Source organism: Belonocnema kinseyi, chromosome 10 (genome assembly GCF_010883055.1).
Source record: "Belonocnema kinseyi isolate 2016_QV_RU_SX_M_011 chromosome 10, B_treatae_v1, whole genome shotgun sequence".
NCBI lineage: Eukaryota > Metazoa > Arthropoda > Insecta > Hymenoptera > Cynipidae > Belonocnema > Belonocnema kinseyi.
In genome coordinates, this window is record NC_046666.1 from 88,691,636 (window position 1) to 88,717,795 (window position 26,160).

Below are 26,160 nucleotides of genomic sequence, written 5' to 3' on the forward strand. Positions count from 1 at the left end.
CCTTCAAAAGCTTTAAAATTTTATTTCAGAATCTTGAAAGATCTAGATGTGGTTTTAAATTTTTCCAAATTCAAAATAATTTTTGAATTTTTTGTCAGAACTTTTAAATCTATGTAAAACAATTCAGTTTCAAATTGTTTTCTTTTAATTATATGGTTTCAATTTACTCGTCTTAAATGAACAGTCAAATATTGCTAAATATTAAATACTTATTCTTTTTCTACATTAAGAAATTTCAAATTAAATGAGATAAAAATTAAATAATTTAGACTCACAATATTTTCAATTTAATAAAAACCTTTAATTATGACTATATTATGGATTTATTTTGAAGATGAAAGTATTAAAGTGCACGTTCACATTTTTTAATAGCTGGAAAAAATAATAGAAATAATATATTATTACATTTTTTTATTAAACTTAATATAAAAAAATAATATAAAGGAAAACCTGAAACTCTGAATTAAAAATAGATTATTGATAAATCATGAAAAATTTTATTTATAAAAAAATTATTGGAATAAATGCTGTATTAATTTCAATTATTATCAAGACTTTCGGATTGAAACAGTTACAATCTGGAAATTCTCAAATTTTGAATGGATCTAGAATTGTTTGGTTAAATCAATTATTGTTCAGATTGTCATACTAATTATTGTTCAGATTTTATGTATGGCCTAATGAGAATGCTCTATAGCCAGTCGGACATGCGCAGCCCTAGCTGCCACGGCGGGTTGAGTCAAAATCTCGTGGCATCTGCTTCACTTGAATTGCACATTCGACGAGATTCAGGGGCTCAAAATACATAAGAATAGAGGGTTTTCAGCTTTGGCGGTCTTAGTGCATACGGGATCATACCCAGCCCCCGGACTAAACCCGCCATGGACGCTTCCATTATTAAGCAGTTCGAGTAACGGGGATTAAAATTCAAAAAAGAACATTCTCAATTTTAAAATTAGCTTTCTGAAACCTCCAAATTCAAAATCTGTGAATTCTTACGATCAAAAGGAATCTAATAAACGTCTTAAAATACTAAAAGTCAATGCATTATAACACTTTTGGTTTAAAATTGAATTTTCATTATATTCCATCAAATCATTGATTTTTAACTTCCCAAGCACAAGTTTAGATGTATTTGATCGAAAAAAAGTCACAGATTTCGAATTCCAGACTTATAAATCGCTAATATCAGAATTTAAAGGAAAATTCACTTTTTATTTTTTATTCACATTGAGTATCCCGTCTAACAATGAACCTCTGCCGAGGAAAACCAACCCATCTCGGAAAAAACATAGCGTTGACGAACAAAGCGTGTTAGGCGAAAAAAATTTCTTGGGTCAAACCTGCCCTTACCTGAAAAGTGGGCAAAAAGTTTGCCGACCACTGCAATAAAGGTACAATTACCGCAGTAAATTATTGAGCATTTGTATAACAACATTTTAAACTTAAACTTTAAAAGTTAAAAATTTAAAACTTGCACTTTAAAGGCTTTAATTTGCTGTTCATTTTTTATTAATTCAAATGGAAAAATGTTTAATTTGAGACTTATCATTTTTTTAATTTCATTGAGACCGTGAAAAATATATTTTAACCGGAATACACCCGAGAATTTTTTTGTGTGGTTAAAACGGCCACTTGCAAAAGTAAAAAATATTTTCTTAATGGCGAAATGGCGCACATTTTCGATAATGTATTTTAAAAATTAAACTGCAAGAAGTTCTAAACCTTGTACCATTTTTTTTTATTAAGTGCTCTTTCAATTTCATATTTGTAAAATTTCACATTGAAAGCATAATGATAGACAGTTTTTAATTTTGAAGCGATTAAAATTTAAGAGTTTAAAAAAATGGATGATACGAATCAACTCTGACAGACCTTTGACCCTGAATTAAGAATTACAATCTGGGACGATTTTTGCACTCTCCTGTAATTTTTTTTCTGGCTGGTAAAATTTTGTCAGCCTCACTGACTTCAGAATCGGATTTTACATTGAACAACTTATTTTCGGAATTCTGGAATATTTACAACATTTTGCCTGATATTTTTTTCAGGAGAATAAGACATCAAGATGTCTTTACCTCCATACTTGTTGGGTCCAAACCCATGGGCCGCGATGATGGCTCAACAACAGGCCCAAGCTCAGCTAACCGCAGTGCAAGCACATGCTCATGCGCAGGCTGCAGCTCAAGCGCAAGCTGCTCATCAAGCTCACATGCAAGCTATGGCAGGACCCCCACCTCCACAGATTCCTAAACAACCTGAAGTCCTCCTTTCCGAAGATAAGTTGCAGGAAAAAGGTAATTCATTATTGATTGTAACGCATGCCTGTAATTTAGTTTCTGAACCATTATTTTTAATTTGCTTTGATCTAATAAATATATTAAAACTAGTGAATAAACATTAACTCTCTTTAGCTATGCACCGTTAGTTTTCACAAAGTTTTTGAAAATGCGATGTTTATGTTATATACTTCAGAAATGTTGAGGAAATTTAAAGCACAATATGTTCTCAATTCGACACTATCGGCAAAATAGCAGTTCTGTGTTAAATTCATGCTAAAGATGGTCTTTTTTAATTTTTATTCGCTGTACATCATACAGTTATTATTTTCTGAGAGTAATGACGCTTTAATGACATTTAGAACGCAAATATGCACCGATGTTCGATTTTTTCTAAATGCAGGACTAAATTCTTCTGAAAATGGTGCGAGTAAATTTGTATTTCTTTGTTCATTTAATTTTTATGTTAATGTAAACAATGAAAAAAATGTAGAATTTCTTAATTTAATTTTTTATGTTCTAGACAAAATTTTTCTTATACTTCTCGTCCTTGGATTTAATGCACAAGGGTAGAGGAAAGATACAAAATGCTAACTTGCATATTTAATTGTTATAAACAAATTCTATTCACAAATAATCGACATTAGGGGTTATTTGTCTTAAAAGTATATTCCTGACCTTAAATCGCTTGCTTTCATCGTTGGATGATGTGGCCATAAATATAAGATTAAATGTTATTTGTTTATTTCGTAAACCAATTATATAAACAAATGCACATTTTAGGCGTTTTTAGGTGGAAAGAAACCGTTTTTTCTACCGACTTTGTTGAAATTATATTGACAATGATGTTTTCTGAAGACATTTTTGCCAATAATCAATATTTGTTTATTGCAAAATACGAATTTGATAAATAAATGCACATTTTGGGTATTTTACAGCGAAGATAAGCCATTTTTTTCTTCTTACATTGCTAAAATTATATTGCCAATAAGGTTTTCTAAAAACTTTTTGCCACCCATCAATATTTGTTAATTTTATAAACAAATTTTATAAAAAATGAAACTTCTAGGCGTTTTTAAGCAAAAATAAATCGTTTTTTCTTGTATCATTTTTTAAATTATATTGACAATGTTTTCAGAAAAAAGTGATGTTGAGATGACAGAACAATAGCGGTAGACTTGTATTTTTATAAGTCCCTTATTTTTCATTCATTGTTGACGAGGTAATTTAAAATAAACGTAAAATATGTGATATAATAAATATTATTTCGTATTATATTAGCGTTGTAGGTATAAAGTTAGTTATTATTAACAACGGTTTTGTATGTGTGTATGTGTGTACTTAACCCCTGAAAGAGCAACTCCACCACAGCCAGTCATATTGAATAATTTGCACTAAGGTTTCTTGTTGAATATTTTTTAATCCTTTTTAATTGTTTTTGATACCCGCCCTGGCCAGCAAAACTTCGGCTTTGCCTCAGCTTTGCAAAAGTCGGGCGGGCGACCGAATTCCATGCATCCGATCATCAGACTGAGAGCAGCAGCGAAAGCAAAACACACACGAACGGAAATCAAACTTTATGGCCTTGGGTCGTAATATACTATTACAAAATCATACAAAATATCAACTAATTATGAGTGTGTCCAAAATTATCATGAAGTTGTCAAAACTAGAAAGACGGACATTACAAAAAAAAACACGAAGGAATAATAATGAGACCTAACTCCGTTTTCCCACTTGGCAATAGAAACATTACCGTAAGTGGTACGCACATTACAGGAAGATCTTAAATTTGAGTGCGCAGGTGCGCAGTTGTCCTCTTCCTATACATGTAAAAATGTGCGAGCGAGAAAGTTTGTCAAATTGACGTAAGTTAGAGAGGTTCTTTTCTAAATTTCAATTCGAAAGCTTAACAAAGGACCCTTGAGTGTCGGCTACTCTATTGGTATAGCCTATCTGCTTGTTATTTATGATTTAATTCATATTTCAATTTCAGCCTCTCTGCTTGTTATTTATGATCGTATTTTTATTTCATTTTCGGAAAGACATTTTAAAGCCTTTAAAACATTCAAACGAGCTACCTGGACCTTTAAATATATCTACCTGAGTGCCTGCGGAGAATTTCTCAGAGCTTCTCAGAGCCTTGAGAATCTTTAGCATATACTCCGAGATTTCTATCGATAGGGCGCTTCATTATAATATCACATTATTTGCAATTATCCGTGCTGATTATATTGTATACATCCTTATAAATATGTAATTTACCAACTTTTAAACTGAGTCACCTCATAATAACTTTTAATGAAATTATAATATTTTTCATGTTTGCGTTTCAAAAAACTTGAAACTTTTCAATAAAGTTATATTACTGCCATTATTTCTTTATCATATTACAAATTTAAAAGGAACTTACCTATACTTTTCCTTCGCAAAATCTGTTCACAGATTTTTCAAACAAGTACCGAAAATACTGTTTATGTATTTTTTGTGTATCTTTCGTATGTTGATCAACAAAAGAACATAACCTCTCTTACTTACGTCAATTTGACAAACTTTCTCACTTGCACATTTTTCCATGTACAGGAATAGGATAACTGCGCACCTGCGCACGAAAATTTAAGATCTTCCAGTATCGTGCCTACCACTTACGGTAATGTTTATATTGCCAGTTTAAAATGGCTTCCCACTGGCAGTTGGGTCTCCTGATTATTTCTTTGTGAAAAAAATATTTTTCCATCGACAGAAATATGCAGGAATAATGCACTTGTTTATTAAATTTCTTTATGATATTAACAAGAATCATCTTAGGAGAATGTTTTTCATTTTAATATTGTTTCCATCCAAATTTCTTGTAATATAACTTTAAAAGACGTCAAATTTTCGAAAATGATTGAAAACTCACTTTCAACAAATAATTTGTTTATAAACAATTGTTTTGTTTATTATATCATGACAAAACATTTTAAACTAATGTTACTCAATGAAATATTGGTAATCACAACAATTTTTCTATTATTAACGAGCTCCGGAAACGTCAAATAGAAGAAAAGATTTATTTATAAAAAACTGAAATACTAAATCAAAAATCAGACTCAAAAATTCTCCAGAAAATATAACCGGCTTTTTTTTCATTTTTTACTTCCAAATCGGTATAGATTTTTCGACGGTACATTATTTTCAACTAAGAAAGTAATTTCTTTCCCATTGTATGACGTTTCTCGGGTCAAAAATCATCTCCCAAAAAAATCTGTTTATAGGCTAGTCAAAGAAGGCTTTTAAATGGAAATAAATTATAACAAGCTACATAGTTGTTAAAACCCTTCCTTAGGGGATCTTGAAACACATATCAAAATTCAGTTAATTTGGGGGGGGGGGGCTCGAGCCGCCAACTTCCAACATGGCGGCATATTTCACGCGTTTGAAATTTCCTGGGAAACTGATGCTTTACTGAAATAATAGTCATATAATGAAACACTAAATCTTCTTGTGCATAAAAAAGGTTAAGTTAAGCATTGTCATAAAATGAGCTGTTTGTCTGTAAAATTGAAAAGACTGAAGATATTTGGAATTTTCTTCTTTTTGCATTTGTAAGCGATTGCCACGGTGAAAAGGAGTGCAGTTTATTATTTCGAGCATGGCTGAAGGTAATCTATCATGCAATATCAATAATTTTGATGTAGCTTTATAATTGATTCAATGTTGCAAATTATTTTGACTATTTTCAACCCTTAATTTGAAGAAGTTGCTTTCATTTCTCGAAATAGGGACTCTCTCATGTAATTCCCTCATGTCTTAACAACGGATCTGCAATTTTTCAAAGTTCTTAAAAAATTTTTCGTTATTAAAAACGGCCTTTTTTGGACCTCTATCAAAATTGTCAGAAAATCCTAGTTGAATTTGGAAAGGGGAGGGGGTGGTAAAGTTATAACGATGCATTTACTGCAGGCCAAATTTTTTCTTCAAACGGTAAAAACGTCACGTAGACAGCGAGGCGACTATCGACGTCCCTCTTTCGCCAAAGCAAACACGTGAATGCAAGCGAGAGAGTAACGGGCTTACGTACATTCAAGTACAGTACTTTCTATTTTTATGAGAGAATATTTCTCGACAATATTTCACGTCTGTTAACGCTTTTTTTTTGGATAAGAAAAAAATCCTATTATTACTGATTTTTGCACAAAACATTCTAACGGTGCTCTAATGATCCTGTCAAAATTTAGTAATTAACAGATTAAAATTAAGCCGATAATCCAGATCTAAAGTGAAATGAAACCTTTCCTTCACCACGCCTCCAAAATACTTCTCATTGCTGCACATTGACTGTTATTTATAAAGAAAGTAATTTGTAAAATAATAATTGCGATTAGAATCTTACAATAACAAAAATTATGAACATTTCATTAAATAATTCAGATTAATACTTCAAGGGAATGAAATAAATTATTAGTATTGTGATCACTTTTCTTCACCCGCCAATATTATGTCATATATGAAACGCTTTTTTTTTGTAACAGAAAAAAATCATATAATTACTGATTTTCCAAAGCATTCCAAAGGTCATTTAACGATCCTATGAAAATTCGTTAATCACCAGATTAAAATTAAGCTGATAATAAAGCTCTATAGTGAAATTAAACCTTTCCCTCAACATGTCTCCAAAGTACTTCTTATTACTCAACATTTACTGTTATTTAAGTGGAAATTTATTTGTCAAACAATAATTGCGAAAATAATCTTACGATAACAGAAAATGATAAACATTTCATCAAATAATTCAGGCTAATACTTTAAGAGAATGGAATAGAATAATAATATTGGTTTTTATAGAACTTTAATGATACTATATATGTAATATTTTAGTTTATTATTTTTTTGCCTGTATTTGTATTTCTGTCACTTGTTTCCAGTTGCTTTCTCCTGACAACTTTAAAAATCTTTTTTTTGTTTGTTTTTTAAAAATTAATTTTTAGACTGGAAATGCAGCTGTTTCATTTTTGTGGGAAAATTATTATTTTTTTTTTAATTCAAAATTCGAATAGTTACATCTAAGTAAAACCAGTTAATTAAACAGCATTTTTATGTTGAAGCATCATCTTTTTAGTTAAAAACTCATTTTTTTGCTTGAAATATCGTTTTTTTTTTGTTTTTTTTTTAATTTATTTTTTATATGCATATTTAACTATTCCAGTTAAATAATTTTTAATTCCAAATTCAAGTGCTGAAGTAAAAGATACAAAACTTTGAGAAAAATTAGTTTTTTTGGTTAAAGGATCTTCTCTCTAATTGAAAGTGGAGCTCGATTGTTGAAAATTAGTTTTTCTTCTTTTTAATTAAAATAGAGTTTTCAATTGAAAATGTCACTTCTACATTTTTGGTTAAAGTTTATCTGATTGCAAAAATAAGTAAAAATCGTTTGTTTTTTCACGATATAAACAACGCGTCTATGTCTGGTCCTAAAAAACCAGATCCAACTTTTTGATTGCCTTCTATTTCTTATCCCAGATTTTGAACACGATGTGGCGCTTCGTGTGAAAATAAGTTAGGAAATAAAAAGAGTGTCGGTAAGGTAGGAATCTGGTCACGTGGCCCACTCATCACATGGCCTAATTGGGGGAAGAAAAGAGATCGCAATATTATTATTTTGTTCCCTTTTACTAGAAGTATTAATTTGAATTATTTTGTTAAATGTTTATAATTTTCTGTTTTTGTAAGATTATATTTGCAATTATTATTTTACAAATTACTTTCTTTTAAATAACAGAGGAAGTGCAGCAAGAATTCTTTTGGAGGCGGGTTGAATGAAAGGTTTAATTTCAATCTAGAGCTTGATTATCAGCTTAATTTGAATCTGGAGATTACTGAATTTTGATAGGATCAATAGAGCACCTTTGAAATGCTTTGTGCAAAAATCAGTAATGATATGATTTTTTTCTTATACGAAAAAGCGTTTAACAGACGTGAAATATTGTCGAAAAATATTCTCTCACAAAATTATAAAGTACTGTTCTTGAATGTACGTAGGCTCGTTACTCTCTCGCTTGCTGTCACTTATTTGCTTTGGCGAAATAGGGACGTCTATAACTTTATAGTCGCTTCGCTGGCTACATGACCGAGGTGCTTTTATGTCCTGGAAAATGCAGTTTGAAGGACGCCAAGCGTTATGGCAGAGGTTAAGATTATTTAAGATGGGTGAATTATGTTTTCTACCATTTGAAGGAAAAATTGGGCCTGCAGTAAATACATCGTTATAACTTTACCCCCCCCCCCTCAGATACAACTATGATTTTGTGACAATTTTGATATAGATCCAGAAAAATATCGTTTTTAATAACAAAAAATTGTTGATATACTTTGAAAAATTGCAGATGCGTTGTTAAGAGATGAGGAAACTACATGAGAAAGTCCATATTTCGAGAAATGAAAGAAACTTCTTCAAATTAAGCGTTGAAAATGGTCAAAATAATTTGCAGCGTTGAATCAATAATAAAGCTACATCAAAATTATTGATATTGCATGAGAGATTACCTTCTGCCATGATCTAAACAATAAACGGCAATTGTTTTCACATAGCCGCCATGTTTGGAAGATGGCGGTTCGAGCCCCCCCCCCCTATTTACTGAATTTTGGTAGGTGTTTCAAGACCCCTTAAGGAAGCGTTTCAACAACTATGTAGCTTGTTATCATATTTATTTCCATTTGAGCACCATATTTTATTTTCGTTGACTGGCCTATTACGCGCATGCTCTATAGTGTTCTAATCTTGTATATTTTATTTTCAGCGCAAAAATGGCAGCAGCTTCAGACAAAACGGTTCTCAGAAAAGCGGAAATTCGGGTTTGTAGATGCGCAGAAGGAAGACATGCCACCGGAACACATTCGCAAAATCATCCGTGATCATGGTGACATGAGCAGTCGGAAATTTCGACATGACAAGCGAGTTTATCTAGGGTAAGAAAACCATTTCTATTGTCTGAAGATTTTTGGCAAAAAAGTTGAACATTTTTTTCTAGAAAGGTATAGAAATGCGGAGTCTCTAATTTTATTTATCTTCGTCAAATTAGGGACGGGTACAAAAGTAAGTAACAGTTTTTTCTGCCCCCCCCCCCTTATAACGCTTTTTCTATAGTGAGTGTATGTGACCCCAAATGTCCCCCATCCCCCTAAATGTGTCAATTATTTTTGAACGCCTCTTTAGGAACGTCACGCTAATGTTAAATTGACACACACTATATAAAAAGTTTTACGTGGGTTGGGGAGGGGGGGGGCAAAAAGCGTTACGTATTTTTTTTTAACAGTCCCTAAGGGTAAATCAACCTCGATTATAAACTATCTACGAATATCTCATGTCCATATTGAATTGCTTCTATCTTTTATATGCTTAATTAACATTTTTTCTATTTTGCAGTGCTTTAAAGTACATGCCGCATGCCGTGATGAAATTATTAGAAAATATGCCTATGCCATGGGAACAAGTAAGAGATGTTAAGGTATTATACCATATTACGGGAGCTATAACGTTTGTCAACGAAATTCCTTCAGTTATCGAACCAGTTTACATTGCACAGTGGGGGTGAGTATTAATATTTATAAAATACCATATCACTAAATAAGTATAAAATTTAAAAATCCAAGTAAATAATTTAGACATTAAATTTTTTTTCATTTTCAGAACAATGTGGGTGATGATGAGGCGAGAGAAAAGGGATCGTAGGCACTTCAAGCGAATGAGGTTCCCACCCTTCGATGACGAAGAACCTCCTTTGGATTATGCTGAAAATGTTTTAGACGTTGAACCCTTGGAAGCTATTCAGATAGAACTTGATTCCGAAGAAGATCAATCCATTGCAAAGTGGTTCTACGATCACAAACCACTAGTTGGAACGAAGTATGCTTAATTAAAAAAAAATCTTTTTATTGGCTAACTTAGATTAATAGACTGATACGAGGATTAGCCTCTCTTTTTCTAATGCTTCATTCAATAGTATTTGCATAAAAAAATGATATAAAGTTATATGATGAACTGCGTAGGGGTCCTGAAATCAATCGCCTATGTGGATTGACTACTGTAATATACTTTCAAATTTGTCTGAGACGAATTCTGCAAGATATTACAGTTGGATTAAACGCTAATCTGAAGACAGGTTAATTTCTATTTAATAAGAGCTATACTAATAGTTTTAAAGAATCTAAGAGTAGATATCACTGTGTTGCAGACATATCAATGGATCGACCTACAAAAAGTGGAACCTGTCTCTGTCTCAAATGGCAGCTTTATACCGCCTAGCAAATCCCCTCTTAACAGACTTAGTCGATCAAAACTTCTTCTACCTATTCGACATAAAATCATTCTTCACTGCAAAGGCGTTGAACATGGCCATACCAGGAGGGCCTAAATTTGAACCCCTTGTGAAAGTCAATAATTCTGGTGATGAAGACTGGAATGAGTTTAATGACATAAACAAGATCATTATACGTCTACCAATACGGACGGAATACAGAATTGCGTTTCCGTACTTGTACAATAACTTGCCGCATTACGTTCATCTGTCTTGGTAAGCTAGCTAATTTTAAGATTGACTTTGTGTGGTATATAAATCGGTATTTGTTTATTTATATCCGTCGGAGAGAATACAACTGCTGATAGTACCTACCACGTACAAATTAGTACATTTTAATGAGCTGAAGATAAGCTCAGGTTTTCACTTTCAAAATCGATCTTTGACAGGTATCATTCTCAAAATGTGGTGTATATAAAAACCGAGGATCCGGATTTGCCAGCGTTTTACTTTGATCCGCTAATCAACCCAATACCGCGCAAAGATCCTGCGAAGGTAAGTATTTTGTACATAAAATTAATTTATTAGCTTCCTTCTCTTGCTATTATTACTTGAGTATATGATACTGACATTTTTTATAGTAGGGGTCGTACACAGAATACGTCACATTTTTTTCTTCCATTTATAGCGTTGTATTCCTTTTGGCTTAAAGGCAATTTTATTCTCGTTTTTATTTAAATAAAGGAAAAGCGTTTGATGTATTATTTGCAGGACACCTTGCAAAATGTTCATCTATAGATACTTAAAAATGAATTTTCACATTTGCTCTTTGTTAGATTTATACATGTAATGCAGTTTCCAACATGAGAACATTGCGTTATATAAATACAGTGAACTTCCACGTATTCTAACGATCGCCTAGTCGAAAATTCATCTATTCGATATCCACTATACACGCTTATTCGAAATTGCACAGTTCCGTAACCTCCCACTACGGTCCCTGTGCGGGATGTACTGACACGCCCAAGTCAGTGACTGCATAGTTAAAAAAAGAGGCCCGAAAAGTGAGAAGCCTGCGTTGGTTTGAGTTGAGTAGACAATTTTCTCCAGAAAAGATATACTAAGCGTAAAAGTAACTCATAAATGTATGAATAGTAATATTTTTTGAGTGTAGAATCTGTTTTCAGTCATGTTCCATTCTTTTGTCGATTGACGACCTTTCAGTGTCACGAAATACAATCAACTGTCCGAAATTTGAGCTAAGAATACCCGATCTGAGACACTAACCTAAATTTTGGATATTTTCTTTTCTTTAGAGACACTGAAAGGACGTAAATCGACAAAAGAATGGAACAGGACTGAGAAAACCCTTTCTACACTTGAGAAATGTTATTATTGAGACCTTTATAACTTACCTTTACATTTAGAAGATTTTCTCCGGGAAGTCGTGTACATTTTCAGTGCCATGTAATCTTCCTAAAGGCTGAAATTTCCACATATCCTAGCACGATAAACTTGAAAATTCAAACCTTTATAACTAACTTGCTTTTTTACGCTCAGAATGTTTTCTCCTAAAAAGTTGTCTGCACTCCTATGTCAAGAGCTGTGCTAACCGTCCTGATATTTACAACTATTCTTCCATGTCTGCGACGTCATGCCATGAAACTCACTATTCCCCGAAATATTTTAGCCGTTTTTTGTTTCTATTCTATTGATTTTTAGTTGAAAAATTGTTGTAAGTCTACAAAGATACTGTCATGCATAATGCGCTGCGACTTTCTCAACTGCGCAATTTGGGGCCGCCTGAACCTTTTCCAATTGGAATTAATATAATAATTTTGCTCATTATCCACATGTGAGTATCGGCGTACTGCGCCTTTCCGCTTCAGACAAGAGTCGCAAACGCTCTTGCCCCTTGCGCTGAGAAATAGCGTGAGTCAGCAGTTCCCGAAATTGCTACACCTCAGTTACTACACACAGAGTCGGGTGTATCATTTTTTACAATATTTATTAATTTAAAATAGATTCGCATTTTCGCCACATGCGCAGTTGAAAAAATAGCTTACGGCGCCCTCATCAATACAAGAACGGTGTAGCCAAAGTTCGTGGCTTGATAAATATATCTTGCTTCCAGCCTTAGAATAATTGGACGTGTATATTTCACGGCCGTTAGAATAAATGGGAGTTTACTGTTTATTTGTTTAATTTAATAATTTACGTCAACATTTCTTTTTTATATTCATTATGAGCTTATAATTCTTTGAGCAGAGGATAGAGCCTGAAGCTGACGATGATGAAGACTTCGTGCTTTCGGAAGATGTTGAACCGTTCCTTCAAGAAACTCCTCTTTCTACGGACAACACAGCAAATGGAATAGCCTTGCTTTGGGCACCCAGGCCGTTTAACACGCGATCAGGAAGAACGCGCAGAGCAGTCGATGTTCCTTTAGTAAAGTCCTGGTATCGCGAACACTGCCCACCCGGTCAGCCAGTGAAAGTTCGAGTGAGCTATCAGAAGTTATTGAAGTACTTAGTATTAAATGCGTTGAAGCATAGACATCCTAAACCACAAAAGAAGCGTTACCTGTTCCGGTCTTTCAAAGCGACAAAGTTTTTCCAAACAACGACTATGGATTGGGTTGAGGCTGGGCTTCAGGTTTGTCGGCAAGGATACAACATGTTGAATCTGCTGATCCATCGAAAGAATCTCAACTACCTTCACTTAGATTACAACTTTAACTTGAAACCCGTGAAGACATTGACAACGAAGGAAAGAAAGAAGTCTCGTTTCGGAAATGGTAAGATAATTAAAATTGTGCATAGTTGTTTACCAATCGTTGCCTCCAAGGATAGTTTGAATTATGATTTTCTTTATTAAAAGTAAAATTTTTCTTACAGCTTTCCATTTATGTCGAGAAGTATTGCGGCTAACGAAATTAATCATAGACTGCCACGTGCAGTACCGCTTGAACAATGTGGACGCATTCCAACTTGCTGATGGTCTACACTACATTTTTGCACACGTTGGTCAACTAACGGGGATGTACCGATACAAATACAAAATTATGAAGCAAATAAGAATGTGCAAGGATTTGAAGCACTTAATCTACCACCGATTCAATACAGTGAGTAGTTTAATTAGAAATTATATAATTATATGAAATGCCACTGTATCCCAAGTTTTAACACATTCTCTAATTTTTGGAAAATCGGGTTCCATATATCTGTGGTCAGTAATCAAACCATTTTAGGGATGCGGTCACGGTCGTATATACAGGTCCGGAAAGTTCGGTGGTGGGGGTTGGATCGAAATTTGAAGCAATGCGTAGTTCTTAAATTCGCCACTGCTAGCCATCTAATGGAGCGCTGTGATCTAGAAGTGTATACAGAGGGTTCAGGAACAGTTCGTCACGAATTTTAAAATTAGGCAAACGGAGATCCTTTAAAATTAAATGAATACAACTATAAATTTATTAAAATAAATAAAAATAGAAGCTATTAATCAATACATCGGGGGGGGGGGGGGGCAGTAATTCTTTAAAATAAATGAAACCAAAAGACCACGGGTACGGAGGATAACTTACTTATTCAAATAAAATAATAACCTTAACCCACATACCTAGGGGTATTTTACTTTATTTTGAAAAATTAGAAAATTAAAGTAATAAACCCACATATCCAGGGGGATCTTTACATTGTTTAAATAAATTTGAAAGTGGAAAGAGAAAAAACTAATCCGCATCATTTTTTATTTTATGAAATAAAAAACCAAAAACTTTAATTTCCATACCCGAGAGGATCTTCACTTCAATTCAATAAATTAGAAAATTAAAATAAAAAACCTACACACTTTGTGCATCTATTTTATTTTATGAAGTTAATAATAAATAAAATAGATGCACAATGTGTGTAGGTTTCTATTTTAATTTTCTAATTTATTGAATTTAAGTAAAGATCCTTTGCGGTATGGGAATTGAAGTTTTTGGTTTTTATTTCATAATATAAAAAATCATGCGGTTTTCTTTTTTTCTCTTTTCATTTTCAAATTTATTTAAATAATGGAAAGATCCCTCTGGGTATGTGGGTTTATTACTTTAATTTTTGAATTTTTTAAAATAAAGTGAAATACCCCTACACTGAAAATTTTGGGGGCGAGCTGCTCGCTCACGTGGTAGAGCTACAACACCAAATGCGTCGCGCGTTGCTCGCCTGCAACTTGGTACACATCCCCTCTCATATTGGGCAGGCTGTGTTCCCACATTGGAACAGCTGCAGCCAAGTTTCCCGCGGAGTTATACATTTATAGTTTATATTAGTGGGGCAATTTCATTCTCTTTTGTGGGACTTCTGCGTTCCCAACACACGGGAAAGGATATACTCGCACGTTTGGCACTATAGCTTACTTAAATGTGGTCTGGCCGCTGCACCAATCGTCGTGGTGACGCTGCGTTGCCACTAAGAACACAGCTGCTTGCCCAAATTTTTTTCAGTGCAGGTATGTGAGTTAAGGTTATTGTTTTATTTATTTGAATGAGTAAGCTTTCCCCCATGGTCGTGAGACGTGGTTGTGGCTTAAATTTTACCGCGATTTCGCTGGGATCGGGTGCAGTTTTTCAGATTAGCACCCGCTCCGGGCGAAATCCTTCGGTTATCCTTATGACAAACTTTTAATTATATACAGTTAAAGGAGCGTGTGCTAATCTGAAAAACTGCACCCGATCCCAGCGAAATCGCGGTAAAATTTCATCTATAACCACGTCTCACGACCTGAGATAGGTGGTTACAGTCTGTAACGGAATCAATACGACTATCCGGCAAAAGTCTCGTGCACTCTGAGAACACGAAGCGACCAGCGGACGACCGCCTTCTGCATTTTTCCCGCAAGTGTTGCGTTACTGCATTTTTCCCGCAAGGACACACATGGATGCTTTTCAAGCTATTAACCAATGAAAGCTTGCCTTCTCTAAGAGCTCTGATGATAAGGACGATTAGGTTAACAGAATATTCCGGGTGCAATCGTTGCAAACCCCTTGTAAGGTTTCTATACCTTTCTTTCTTTTCATTCTCCTCGACTATGATGTTTTTGTCAGCTGGAGCCGAAAATTCGATAACGAACATGGTTCGCTTCTCGAAGTCAAGAAGAACCATGTCAAGTCTCGAGTATGCAACATAAACAATTGTCGAGAATATAAAGTTCCAGTATATGCAGCACTTCTCATTCTCGACAATTGACTCTATTTCCCTTGGAGCATTTAGAGGAGCAATATTAAGGTTAATGCCGTAAGAGTGGCAGAGATGGTAATAAAGCACTCTTAGTGTTGCATTGTGCCTTTGGATGTAGGTTGTTCCCGCATGAGTTGGACAACTAGATAGTATGTGTACTAAATACTCGGAGTGTGCATGGTACGTCCTGCAGCTATCATCGGGAATGTCTTGGCTCAAAATGTGGCGACGGTATGTTAAGGTGGAAATGACACCATCTTGACATGCAAAAATGAAACCCTCCGTGCCAGACTTCAATCCGGGCAATTTAAGGAAAGCAAACATTAGCTCACACGACATTGACTGATCCTCCACATTTCTGTAGAAGGTGCCGTGCATCCTCTTATCGAGGGGCTGTTCACGTAAGTTTTTATCTTGTGCTTTCCTAATCCGGACTTTCAGGAGTGAGCACTCGAGATAGATGAGATTTGATGCATTTTGCTCACCCCTAATACTGAAGATAAGTCCGAGTGCTTCAGCAGCCTCATCCGCTGCTTTGTACAGAAATGCTCCTTTGCCCACTTCTTCGTGCTTCCTGGCCATTTTAAGAAGAGGGTCTCTTCCATTTGCGACTCTATGTGCTGCACCCAGAATAATCCTGTTGTGAACACATTCAAGACTGAATATTCCGCGACCACCTTGACGGCGTGAGATGTACAGTCGCGGAACAGAAAACTTAAGATGCATGCTTTTGTTCATGTATATAACCTTTCGTGTCCCGATATCAAGGGATCTGAGCTCGTTCTTCGTCCATGGAACCACTCCAAATGAATAGAGTACTACCGGGACGGCAACCATGTTCGTTGCAGATACTTTGTTCCTCACCGATAGTTCGAAAGACCAAATGTGCCGGATGAGACGTTTGTATCTGCTTCGGGGAGTATCATTTATAGATTTTACATCCTGAATGCGGCTCTGTGGCGCACGCCCAGGTATATATATATGTCTCTTCAGCGCAAAGGTGTCATCTAGCGCTTTTATCAATGAGCTCAGGGTCTTCAGGGATGCCATTAACAAATGAAATTTGAGAAATTACAACGAGCACGGTTACCAACTTGTTCTCTTAGGAAAATAAATGTACCCATGTTTTTTTTATTTTAAAATAAAAACCTTGTTAGCTGTTGCTCTAGCTATTTTTATGTCTTATGGAGTTTATCATGTAAAATGTTTCCAATTTTTATTTCTTTGATTTTGAGCAGGGAATTGTAAGTCAATTTATTTAAATTTTTATATGCTTCATCTCTTATTAGTGAATATTGAATTTATCGAATTTTTATATCTCGGAAATGTTTTGAAAAAGTTTTCGCCATATCAAAAATCGCATAAAATAGCAATATTGGGAGGCTCATTGTAAGCCTCGTATGCACTTTTGTAACTTGATATTTTGAAGAAATATTTTTGAAACTATTGAAAACAGATTTCTAGAAAAAAAGATTAAACTTTTAATTTACATTAAGTAAAGACTAAGAAAAGCTTATGGAAAAGGACACATTTAAGTTGAACACTGGCTGAAGGGACTGCAGGTGGGCAGCTGCAAAAAAAGTTGACCCTCGGTTGGTCCGCTCATTGTGCACCGTATTTGCTGCGATCCGAAGTTGCGATCACTCAGAATAAGTTGAAAGGCAGAGTAATAATAAGTTAATAAATCTATACTTCGTTAAAATTTCTCAAATGTGATTTTTTGAGCCGCCCTAATATATATCTTAAAAATAATTTTAGTTCCTTCGGTAAAAAATGTACTACTGCTACTTTTCAACTACTTGTATACAGTCTGTTCAACAAGAGAAAGTCCTCGATTTTTTGAAAACTATTAGAGATTTTTAAACGTTTTTTAAAAAATATAAGTACTCTCGAAGGACTACGGCGCTACTACCTAATAGATACTCTAGTCCCCATCGTTGTTCAGAATGGCCTGGCACCTTTTCGGCATCTTTCCACTAATTTCTCAGCGTAGTCCGTTGGTATTTCTTGCCATATCTTTCTGATTTTTTGCGAGAGCCGTTTCAGGGTGAACACACGTTTTCCCGCAAGCTTCCTCTTTAAAACACTCCAGACATTTGGATTAGATTCGCATCGGGGGACTCTGATGGCCAGTCCAAAGTTGTGATGCCATTTTCTGTTTTCCAGACGGTGCAGAGACGGCTTCGATGTTTCGGGTCATTATCTTCTTGCAAGATCTAATCGGCCGTATCGGCTCCAAACATCTTTGTAGCAGACCTTAGAAGACCATGTTCATATATTTGAAGCATTTTCTGAGCATTCAAATTCTCGGTGAAGAGCTCTAAACACCCAGAACCGCGCTTAGAGAAGCATCCCCAAACATGGACCTTTACAGGGGGTGTTTTATTGGCTTTATAACCCTTAACCCACTTCTTCACGAACCATTTCGACAAGAAGACCGCTTCAAAACGTTTCGCGTACACAGAACTCATTATGACTCACGTCTGCTCTCTCGGACGATTCGAGCGATACTGAATCGACTTGATAATTCCGCCGTAGTCCTTTGAATGTACTTTCATTAAAATAAAAACGTTCAAAATCTCTAATAGTTTTCGAAAAATCGAGACCTCGCTCTTGTTGAACAGACTTTAACCATAAACAATTATTAATAACTTTAACTAAAGATTCTGCATATCTTACCTGCATGAAATGCTTAAAAGACGTGATGCATACTGTTTACATGAATGTATACTGCACACTACGCGCCTCCGCGACTAAGTTATAATAAGTACATCTCTATATTTGGAGGAAGAGAACTTAAGTGGCGAAGCCAATCAGCGAGCAGTGCATTAGTCTGCCACACTGTCCCTGAATCCTCTGTAGAATTGTACACACTGTATAGTCTAGATGGGTCTAGGTTTCGTAACTCATATGCGTTCTTCGTCCGTGTGTACTGTGTGTTTACATAATCCACACATTATTATGGCTAAAAATTTTTTCAAAGAAGAAGAAGAGGAAGATACTTCGAAATTTTCTTTTTATTTATAATAATTGATTTTTGATCATTCATCGTGTTGAACGTATGTAACCAGAGATGAGGTGGGAGATTGCCGATCCTATGTATTTAATTTCGAACGATTTTCGCCAGCGCCACCTATTACCTGAGGCTTTTGCGAACTAAAATAAAGCGCCCCCAATTACTCAGGTCTATATTCTAGATCGTAAACTGAGTAGGTGAATTTGAGATGCTTTAATTAAAAAGTTTACATAAAAGAATCTGAAAGATCTTAATGGAATTTTTTAAATTATGTACAATTAAACATTTTGAAAAAATTATTGATTTTTTCGTATTCAAAGGTCAATTTAAGAGCCTATTAATGACAATTTTAATAATTCTTTTAGTACATAACGATGAAAAAAAATGGTGGAAAATAACAATATTTTAATTGAAAACTACTACTTTTTTGGTGTTTAAGGGCATGTGATACTTCGAAAATTGTCGATTTTACCAGTTTTAGGTTCCCCCGGCTTTTTTTTCTAGAATAATAAATATTTTGTCCTAAAAATTTGGGAAATGATAGCGAACATGCTAACGGACGTCCCCATACATTTTTTTTGTAGGTTAATTAAAAAAAGTTTTAATTTAGCGAAATGTGGTTAATTTGCATAGCGCTTTGGAAATAGTATCGATTTTTTCAGTGTTAGATTCCCACGGCTTTTTTCCTAGGATAAGAAATAATTTGCCTTCAAAAACTGGGAAATGATAGCGAACATGCTAATGGACGTCCCCACACACTTTTTTTGTTTTTTTTTTTTATCAAAAAATTTTTGATATTGCCAACAACGTGCGTGTATATTTCGAGGTTATATGTGTTACAATTCACCCGAGTGTTACTTCCAAACTACACAATATTTTTGACCGAAAACTTTGGACTTACAAGTAAACATAGTAACTAATCTCCCGGAACTAACCTTCTTTGCAGGCAATCAAAAAAGTTGATTTCATAAATAATTTCCAGATTATCGGAAAAAGCAGAGATGAAAAACGACGTAACCTCAAAATAATGCATATGCATAAAATTTTTATTTAGCACAATAATTTTTTTTTTTGTTGTCCCTCAAAAAAGAGTCCGGGGACGTCCGTTATGATATTTTATAGCATCTCTGAATTCAGTTTTTAAACATTTTCGTTTTTGTGGAAAAAATCCGGGGAAATTGTAAGTATCACATGCCCTTAAAGATTACCATATATTTGTTGAATTCGTTGTTTATTGGCAGAAAATTTATCTTCTCGGTTAAAAAATCATCTTTTTCAATAAAAAATTTAACTCCTTTTGGAAATTTGTTGATTTTGAATTGAAAATTTAACTATTTTATTTATGCTTCAAAATTGACTTTTTCCAGTAAAAAATTCATCTATTTGGTTGACAATTTTAAGATTTTTGTTTTTAAGTTTGTTGTTTTTTATCAGAAAATTAATTTTCTAGGTTGAAAATTCTTCTTTTTATTGAAAATTAAACTTTTTTTTAAATCCGTTGTTTTTGTGTTAAAAATTAAATTATTTAATTTGTCTTTTTAATGCTTGAAAATGAATCTTAGTATTGTTTCTTTACTTCTTCCAAATATACACTTTTCATGTTTGTACATAGATCAAAGGTCTTATTTTACATTTTCTTGAATCTATACATTTCCTCTGCGCTATATTGGCTAATCTTTCGACAGCTCTCGCATATTTGCACACCCCGGTACTCGGTCTTTCCTTCAGATTCTGGCATAAGCGGTCAGTAAAATCTGTATACTCGGACCCCCTACCAATCATCAACCACTCATCCACCTCCTCGACTGTTTCACGATCAATGAGTTGCCTAGCTTTTTTGCATTTCCAAATGTGGTATATATCTTCCTCCTCTTCCCCACATAAGCGGCAAAGACAATGGTCTTTATAACCCTTATTTCCTGCCTTACCCCCATTACCACATCTTAGCCTAGCCTACTGTTCCTTATCTATTCCTTTGATATCTTTCGCTTCCCAGTATTCTTCCCTCTCTATCCCATCTGTTATACTTTTGTATACTTTACAATAATTTGAAATATTAATTTTTTGCCAATCGATCTAACATTCTTGTTCCATTTTCCTTAGGACTCCTCTTCCTAAGTTCCTTGACACATCTTCCAAATCCCTGCCTTCCCATATCATCCCCAATGTTTCGCCATCTCCTACTTCTTGTAATGCTATCATTTTAACATATCTACTCTGTACTTTCTCTATTTCTTCCCTTCTCTATCCCCATATTTCGACCCCGTAAAACGCTCCTGTTTTTGCTAATACATCCAGTATGTAAAGTCTTCTGTTTAACGCGTTTATTCCTGCCCTTTTCATCACTCCCCATGCTGCATTGATAGATTTTTGCGCGTTGCCTGCTAGGGCTGCTAGGTGTTTGTAGAAGGATCCGCCCGATGAAAATCAAAAACCTAAATATTTAAACTTGTCTACTACTTCGAGTGGTTTTCCTATAAATTTCCATTCCTCTCCAGATTTCTTCCTACCCCCTTTCTTAAACACCATCACCTTTGTTTTTTTGACATTCACTTCTAATTTATTCTTATCAGCATATCTTTCCAGCGTTTTTAACATTTCTTTGATACCATTCGCGTGATCGGAAACGATCGCTAAGCCATCCGCAAATTTTAAAGTAAACACCTTCGATTTCCCAATTACGGTTCCTCCTTCATTTCTTTTGGTCCACTTATCATCTATGACGTCCAAGAAAATGTTAAAGAGGGTCGGGTTCAAGGTGTATCTTTGTCTTACCCCTATATTTGTTCTAAAATTTTGTGAGATTCCCGCTTTAGTTACTACCTCGTTGAAAATGTTCCTATAAATACTCTTGATCATATCGAGCATTCTGCCACTGATTCCTACCTTTTCCAGTTTTTCAAAAAGTATCTTTCTGTCTATTGTATCAAATGCTTTTTTTAAATCTATAAATGATACGTATAGCTTTCCTTTCTCTTTTTTTAACTTGTTTATTAAAGAATTCAAGACAAAGATGTGGTCTCTGGTACTTCTTTTTTTCCTTAAACCTGCCTGACTTTTCCTGAGCAATCTCTTTTCCTCTACCCATTCCCCTAGTCTTGCATCCATTATAGCTGGTAATATTTTGTAACCTAAATATAGCAGCGAAACTCCTCTGTAGTTTTCTGCGTCGTCCTCGTTTCCATTTTTAAATATCGGTACTATTCTGGCTGTCTCCTATCCTTTAATCATAACTCCATTTTCCCATAAGTTGTTTATTACTTCATTCATTTCTGTCGCCCACACTTTTGACATCCCTGCAATAAATTCTATTGGTACCCCATCCTCCCCAGGCGCTTTTCCTCTTTTCATTTTTGTTATGCATTCACAGAATTCTTTAAACTCTTATTTTTCCATTAAGTCCCTTTTCGGTTTCATCTAGATGTTCTCTACTGTCCGCTGGAGCTCCCTCGTTTTCAGTCTTAGTCCCTTTACCCGCTTTGTCCCTATCTCTCGCCGATTCTTGATTATTCTGACTTTTCTCACCCTTGCTTCCTAGTAGCTTTTCAAAATGAGCTTTCCATTTTTCTAAGTTAATTTCTTCCCCTTTGATGTTCCTTCTGGTCTTTGGTATAAATTTTCTGATTGCGCTCCAAAAATCGCCTGATTGTCTACTATTTTCTACCTCTTTCCAATTTCCTTTATTTCTTTGTTTCCTTTTTTCCTTGTATAAACTTTTTAACCTCTTTTTTTCATACACCAATTTCTCCCGCTCCGATTCTCCCTTTAACTTTAGAAACATTTTTAAGGTTTCCCACACTTTTTTCCTCTGTTCTTTGCAATCTTCATCGAACCAGTCAATCATTTTCTTAAAATTATTGCTGTGGGGCCCCACCATCCGTACCATTCCTACTTCTTTTGCTGTTTTTTTTATACTGTCAATTATTATCTCCCATCTGTCTTCACTCGCTTCTTGCTCTACTCTCGTTTCCCATAGTTCTTCCATTTTTTCCCCGAATTCTTCAGATTTCCCTTTGTCCCAGAATAGTTTTTCCGCCTTATTTATATTCCGTCCTCTTCTCGGTTCCTTTTTTTCATATAATTCTGACCCCGTGTGAGAGAGTCGGAAGGTGACCGGTAGGTGATCCGACTCGATTCTCGTTTCAACTTTTATTTCCGATATTGGGTTTACCCTCTCGTCTTCTTTTTAAATAATTAAATCTAAGATCGATCCCCCCGCGTCGCAAATATGCGTGAATCTGCCTTTTCTATCGTCCTGAGTACAACCATTAAGGATTTTTAGCCCGTGTTCGTTACAAATATTCAAAAGTTTTTTACCCTCGGCGTTCACCAACTCGTCCTCCGAGTTTCGCAGATTTTCATTGCCATTCTCGTACTGCATCTCTGGGCTCTCCTCTGTGACCCTACCTACTCTAGCGTTCCCGTCGCCTATTATTACCAAGCATTCATTTTCTCTGCTTGTCTTTTCTATTAATTAACATAGACTTCCACGGACTTTAGAAATGCCTTTATTGTTATAAACAGTTACAATTTTTAGTATTTTTGATTCAAATCTTAACTTATTGTTACTAATTACAATTCCGTAGTCCCATTCTTTACACTCCCAATCGTCTCCAACTCAATTTTTCTTAATTCCTATTAGATGCCCTCCCTTTGCTCTCCCCTTATTATGAACTTTTTCTACCGGTTTTGTTATTCAAATAAAATCTTTATCTGGCTTTTTAACAAATTGTTCTTTCGACTCATTGATTAGCCAAGTTTCTTGTAGTACAATTAATTCAAAACCCTTTGAAAAATCCCATGTCTGCCCTACCTTATTTGCTCCCGAAATATTCCATGACATACCTCTGATGTTGTTAGGCGCCGTGGATACGAAAAACATTCTTGCTGGGTCCCCCTTCTTCCTCGTTCCAGAAGAACCAATCTTCACCAATCTTCCATTTCATGTAGCCCGTCCTCACTGCTTTCCCATGTCCTGCTTCTTCTTCAGCTAAATTCGTGATCCACTTCTGTATTTGAAGCTCTCTGTTGGTCAAGTTGTCCGCAATCCAGATGCTGGTTCCTCTGAATTTGGATTTTCTTCTCATTATGGACATTTTGTCTCTCCAACAATGCAAGTCCACCAAAAACTCTTCATTGCTGAACCTAATTCCTTTGACCTCTGTTGCTACTCCAATTGTCCCTTTAAGGGCCCATTTTATTTCTCCCTCTACGTTCCTCCCGGTTGGTCTGAATTCTCTGATTATGACATGATTTTTTCTGTCCCTTCTTTCTTTTACTTCTCGGTCCAGCTCCTTTTTCGTCAGCTTTCTGGGTCAAGAATCCTTATTCTATCCTTGATACTGAGCTTCCTTGTCTCTGTTGTCCGTGTCGTCTTCCCTGATCCTTTCTAGGCCTCCATAAATATTTGAAGTTTCTCCCTTTCCCTGTTAATTGAGTATATACTTACCATTTATGTAACCTTTTTTAGAGTTTGCCAGCTTATCTTTTAGATTTCTAATTTCTTCTTCCATGTGTTTCTTTTCTGCTACCCAAGCATTTTCTTTTTCCCTGGCCTTTTCTAAAGTTGAGACGGCTGCTTCCCACTCTGCTTCTATTTTAACTGTCCTGTTTTTTAAGGATTCGAATGAAAGCTATAAATTGTGATATTCCTGAGGTACCTTGTCTATTTCTTTTTTCCCATTCGCATTCCCCCACCCCTTCAGTAGGTCCGAAATTGCACCTGCCAAATCCATCTTCTTTTTTCGAATGTTCTCGCCTGTTAACTCATCACTGTCATTAATTTGTATGAAAAATCTAGCTATGCCTCTAGTATCCTTTTCTTCTAATTGAGTAATTATATTTTGGGCCATTTCATCATGGGGTTTGCTTATAGGATGTGTCGCTTCCTCTTCATTTCTGTCAACTATAAGATTATTTGATTGTAGCTGAGGTAACTCTTGATTTTCGGCCTCCACATCCGTTAAATCCTCGCTCAAACTTCTATCACATCCCTTGCCGCTTCCACATTCACTTCTGCTAGGTAATCTACTTATTTTTCCCCTTCTTTTGAACATTTCATTCTTTCTTTGGTCTTCCTCGGCATTTTTTCGCCGTCGACGTCGACTGCTTATTATTTTCCCCTACAGCTGTTCGAAGTCATCTGCTTGTGCATTCCCATTTGGTGCTGCCCTCTCTCTGTCATCAGCCGAGTCGGCGTTGAACTTCTTCACCTCCTCACTCCCGTTCAACATAACCTTTTCCTTTTCGGAGGGTTCTATTTTATCCATATCTCATTAGTTCTATAGCTTTAAAACTATGAATAATACTTTTTCTGATCACTTTTTTCGCGCACTGCCTAAATTTTCCACTTACCAGACCACCCGCATAGATTTAAAACTTTAATCTCTTACTTTTTCGGCGACGTTTCCTGGACGCGTGTGCAACGTTTCCAACCCAACTGGAAGTCCCCAAAATGAATCTTAGTAGAAAATTAATTTTTGTATGACAAATGTAAGTTGTTTTTAAAAAATATTTAGTAAATTTACGGAAATATATTTTTTTTTTTGATCACTCAGAATCTTCTGAAATTTCTAAATGTTTGAAACGGAGGCGAATTTTTCTTAAGATTTTAAAAAATATTAAAAAATTAAAAAACTTGTCTTAAAATATTCCAATTTTTTCGCGGAATTTATAGAACTGTCTACAAAAATTTTAATATCTTTTTAAATTTTTTCAAAAAATTAATATAAAAACAATCCTTTCAAATTTTCGTATTAATCTTAAGAATATTCTTTCATTGTCTTGAAACCTTTCAAAGTTTCTAAGCATGTAATTCAAAATCTTTCAAAACCGGTTTTTTAAAATAATTTGTTTAAAATTTGTGTAGTGAAATTGGAAAAATGTATTGAAGTACAGTTCACTCGAAAGGCTAATTATAACTTTTGTGTAACGAAACGTATGAATGTTGATTTAGAATACAAATGGGACATAACGTAAGTTAATTATTTCTTTTACACAAAATCTCGAAGACTTGGCAGGGTCATTGCATTTTTTCAAATGTTGTGGAAAAATCATGTAATCTTGCAAATAATGACAGGATTTTTTAAATTTAAAGATTAATTTCAAAGACTATTAATCAAAGTCTTATAAATTATTTTAGTAAGCCATGGCAATAAATGGTGGAAATTTAAAATCCTTATTGGAAATGTGTGTTTTTTTGTTTGTTTAAAATTCAAGTACATATTTGTAAAATTAGCTGGTTTTTGGTAGAAAATAAAGCTTGTATGAAAATTCCTTCTTTGTATTGAAAATTCAAATATTTGGTTAAAATTAATTTTTTTATTTAAAATTTTGGATTGAAAATCGAAGTATTTACCCAGAAATTT

The 26,160-nt window shown here is 34.7% G+C and overlaps 1 protein-coding gene across 1 annotated transcript in view; it reads left to right on the forward strand.

Moving 5' to 3' along the window:
• Positions 1 to 2,036: 2,036 nt before the first annotated feature.
• Positions 2,037 to 26,160, forward strand: part of LOC117182309 (pre-mRNA-processing-splicing factor 8) — a 38,112-nt gene continuing 13,988 nt past the window's right edge. The window contains exons 1-8 of the mRNA XM_033375458.1: positions 2,037 to 2,297; positions 9,059 to 9,227; positions 9,685 to 9,849; positions 9,949 to 10,164; positions 10,493 to 10,831; positions 11,005 to 11,110; positions 12,824 to 13,352; positions 13,453 to 13,679. Coding sequence (XP_033231349.1) covers positions 2,069 to 2,297; positions 9,059 to 9,227; positions 9,685 to 9,849; positions 9,949 to 10,164; positions 10,493 to 10,831; positions 11,005 to 11,110; positions 12,824 to 13,352; positions 13,453 to 13,679 — 1,980 coding nt within the window. The 5' untranslated portion in view covers positions 2,037 to 2,068. The remainder of the gene's footprint in view (positions 2,298 to 9,058; positions 9,228 to 9,684; positions 9,850 to 9,948; positions 10,165 to 10,492; positions 10,832 to 11,004; positions 11,111 to 12,823; positions 13,353 to 13,452; positions 13,680 to 26,160) is intronic.